Source organism: Fonticula alba, assembly GCF_000388065.1.
Source record: "Fonticula alba strain ATCC 38817 unplaced genomic scaffold supercont2.5, whole genome shotgun sequence".
Lineage (NCBI taxonomy): Eukaryota > Rotosphaerida > Fonticulaceae > Fonticula > Fonticula alba.
Genome location: NW_009242975.1, coordinates 781,910 through 785,343, shown reverse-complemented (window position 1 = coordinate 785,343; position 3,434 = coordinate 781,910). Strand labels below are relative to the sequence as shown.

General features: G+C 63.3%; 1 protein-coding gene across 1 annotated transcript in view; it reads left to right on the top strand.

Moving 5' to 3' along the window:
- Positions 1–1,017: 1,017 nt before the first annotated feature.
- Positions 1,018–3,434, top strand: part of H696_03364 (hypothetical protein) — a gene marked incomplete at both ends in the record, with an annotated part of 6,579 nt that continues 4,162 nt past the window's right edge. The window contains 3 exons of the mRNA XM_009497228.1: positions 1,018–1,053; positions 2,725–3,072; positions 3,200–3,369. Of these exons, the coding sequence (XP_009495503.1) occupies positions 1,018–1,053; positions 2,725–3,072; positions 3,200–3,369 (554 nt within the window). The remainder of the gene's footprint in view (positions 1,054–2,724; positions 3,073–3,199; positions 3,370–3,434) is intronic.

Sequence of the window (3,434 nt, the reverse complement as noted above, 5' to 3'; positions counted from 1 at the left end):
GCCGGTCGATCGGAGCATGAAGCCAGGGGGGGAGAATGCCACTGAGGACGGATAACTTCGGTCGGCGAGGGAAAACAACATATCGCCGGGACGAAGAAAAAGAGTGAGGGGCTCCTGGCGCAAGCCCAACCCCCGAAAAAAATAACGCTCGAAAAAATCGTACGACTTCCGCAGGCCCCGCCTGCGATAGGTTCCCTCGCCGCCCCACCCGAGAAGGACCCAAGCAGCCCCCAGTAGGCGAATGCGTGCCGGGAGAAGCTCGACCCATTAATGAGAGATAATTAATGCGAAATACTCTTCCCTCTCGCCCTTGGCCGAGCTTGATGGTTTTCCCGCGGATGGCGCCTCCGAACGCGAAGCCCAGAGAGACAGCCGGGGGGCACAGGACGCACAGCGGGGCCGCCGCTGGACGATGGGCACCGGCCCTGGCGGGGGGGTATTTTCCGCCGAGGAGTATGAAAAGGGGCGGAGGGGCCCTCTTGTCTCGGCCCCGCGCGCTGCAGGGCGGGGGCCAGACGCGGGCGGAAATATCGCCGAGATAGTGATCACGCTACAGGACCACATCACGCGATGGCGTGGCGTTGGTGCGCCCGATCACAATTAAAGTTAAGCCAGCTCCCTGTGGGCTGACTGATCAACTGCCTGTGGGGCAGCCCTGAGTGCGTTCCCCCCCCCCCAGTCCCACCTCTGCTCCTCTCTCCCTCTCTATTCCCCCATTGGCGGGGCTTTGTCCGGCAGTCTGTGCCCCTCTCGCGCCGAGGCAGCCAAAGACCATAAGTGGCCCCCTGCTTTGAAGAGTTCGGGGCCCCGGACTGGGAACCGGAGAGTCCCCAGAGAGCTCACACACCGGCCACTTGTCCGCGCTCGCGCCAGATTGTCGTGGCTCATGCCTCAGCGGCTGGGCCCTCGGCCAGTGTCATGAGTCGGGACGCTGCCCATGGGCCGTGATCATTCCATGGCCCGTCCCCCGTCGGAGGGCAGTCGCCAGCTGAGGATGGGCCTTTTTCTTCGGGTGCGATGCTGTTGCTGTTGCTGAAGGAGTCCCGCACCGGTGTACGTGCCACATCAAGGCTACGCCAGGCCCTGCGACAGGCATAGGCAGCGCACGGTCCTGTCCTTTCATACGGCGATGGCCAAGGGCATGAAGGGGCCATGTCTTGGTTGTCACCCCGGGCTGTCCATTGTTCTGTGCATTGGAAATGGCTCGCATCCCTTTCCCCCCACCCCCGGCCTATCCATGCTCAAGGTGCGGTGTTCGACAGAGGCCTGTCCTCGCCGAGGGCAGCTTGGCAAGAGGCAAAGTTGGCCAGCACGGTGTCACAGGCTGAGGGGCGTATCTGCACTATAAAAAAAGGGAGACTCCGACCATGCGCCTAACACTCTTCCGACATGCTGCTCTCCGCCGGCGTGTGGGTTTGTTTCCGATGGGACAGTCTGTGCTTGCCACCCTGAAGAGGGGCTCTTCCCCCCCCCTCCCCCGGGATGACCAGGACAAAGCCCTGCTCTTCTTCGGCAAGGGCCAAGTGCGTCGCACCTGACCCCAATACCAAGGCCTGGATCAAGCTCAAACACCTGGAAAGGGCCCGGCATCTGCATCGAGGGACGCCGCGGCCCCTCGTGAGATGCCTTTCGATGGGTCTTCCCAGCCATTCGGCTTCACGCTGCCGCTGGTCCGGGCGACGGCTGTGCCCTATGTCGCCGGACCTGCCCACCAGCAGGGGGAATGCAGCTACATCCCCCTTGCGCTGTTTCTCCCCGTGTGACAATGCTACGCATCGAGACCTCGGCAAAAGGACGCCACTCCGCGCGATCATGAGACGACCCTTGACAGGGGCCGATGTGCGGGCTCTCTCCTGGCCGCGGCCAGACTCGAAGCACCGTTGGCTAGATCGTGGGCTTGCCCCGGGCCTCCCCCCGATCTGGTGATCGCGCCAGTAGGCCGGGTGGGCTAATCCCCCCCGAGCAAAGGGGGAAAATAGGCCACAACACCGGGCAGCATGGGCCCCACCCGGATCGCCGGTCAAGGTCGCTTGTCTCACCAGTCCTGACCACGGGCAATCACTCCGGCTGGGGGATTTTCCCCGCCCCCTTTGGCGCAAGTGCATGCTGGCCCTGGCCATCTTGGGCAACGCGCTCGCGCGCACATGCTCGGCACCTGTGACGCGCGCCGGACCACGGAGACCGGGCACGCGCGCGGTCCCCCAGAGGTGCCAGCGCATTCTCCTGCAGCACCGGGGGCCGGCGTGCGTGGGTGATCGATCTAAATCATGAGAATATACCAGAACGCCTGAGTCATGCGCCGTGACTCGATCGTGGTTTCATGCGCGGTCTTGCGGGGGTGGGGGCGGGGCAGGGGTCCGGCCGTTGGCTGCTCATCTAACTGCCGAGTGCCGGCCGGGTCTACCGCATGGTAGGGGCAAACTGGCACCCCCCTCTCGGTGTCCGCTCGCTTCTTTCCATCTCTCACATCTTGTTGCCAAGTCTTTCTTGGTTCGGCGAGTGTAGTGGCGGTGGTGGCGGGAGCGGGCAAGAGACACTCCATCTGCCGGATTGCTGGGTGGGGGTGACCCCCGCAGGGCGATCCACCAGGTTTCTCAAAAGTCGCCTCGCTCCCAAGGTGGACTTCTCCCTGGCCATATATGTCCTCCACCTCCTGATTCCACTCCACTACCCTCCTCCCTTTCCTCCTGTTTTGCATCAGTTGCCTGGATCACTTCTCCTGAGGCCGCCTCTCCCCTTCGCCTCTTCGTCACCGCCGCCGCCGCCGCCGCCGCTGCCGCCGCTGCCGCCGCCGCCGCCGCTGCCGCTGCCGCTGCCGCCTCAGTCTCCTCCGTTGGGATGGGTGTCTTCCGTCTGACCTCGCTCCTCCTTCAGGAGGTCCCCTTCCAATCGGAGCTCCTCACCCCGTCGAAGGGCAGTCTGCGTGTTTTGCCCATCGATGTCGGCAGCCTGGTGTATGAGCTGTGCCAGAATACCAACCTGTATGAGGGTCAAACTCGAAGCCTGGCCTTCGACCCGCCATTGATTGTCCCATACCTGAGTGCGCTCATTGAATGGCTGTCTCACCATCAGGTATGTTGTCCCCCCCCCCCCTGGCGTCACCCGAGAGCCTGTCTCGCCGGTTTCCTGACCAAAGCCCTTCCTGCATCCATGGGCTCCGTGTTCCTGCCCCTTCTCTTGCGGCTTTCCGACACCTTAGATCTACCCTGTCTTCGTGGCCGACGGCATGAATGCCCCCGAGAAGAGCGCAACTGTGGCTGGGCGCTTTGGCCAGAAGACTCAAAATCTACGCCGCGCCCTAACCAAGTACACGGACGGCTACCAGGCGGCCCCCGACCGTGACGTCTCGAGCCTCCTCCTTGGGATAAGGTGCGTTTGCCGTCCCTCCCTTCCTCTCTCTTCCTCCCTCTCTCTTCCTCTCTCTCTCTCTCTCT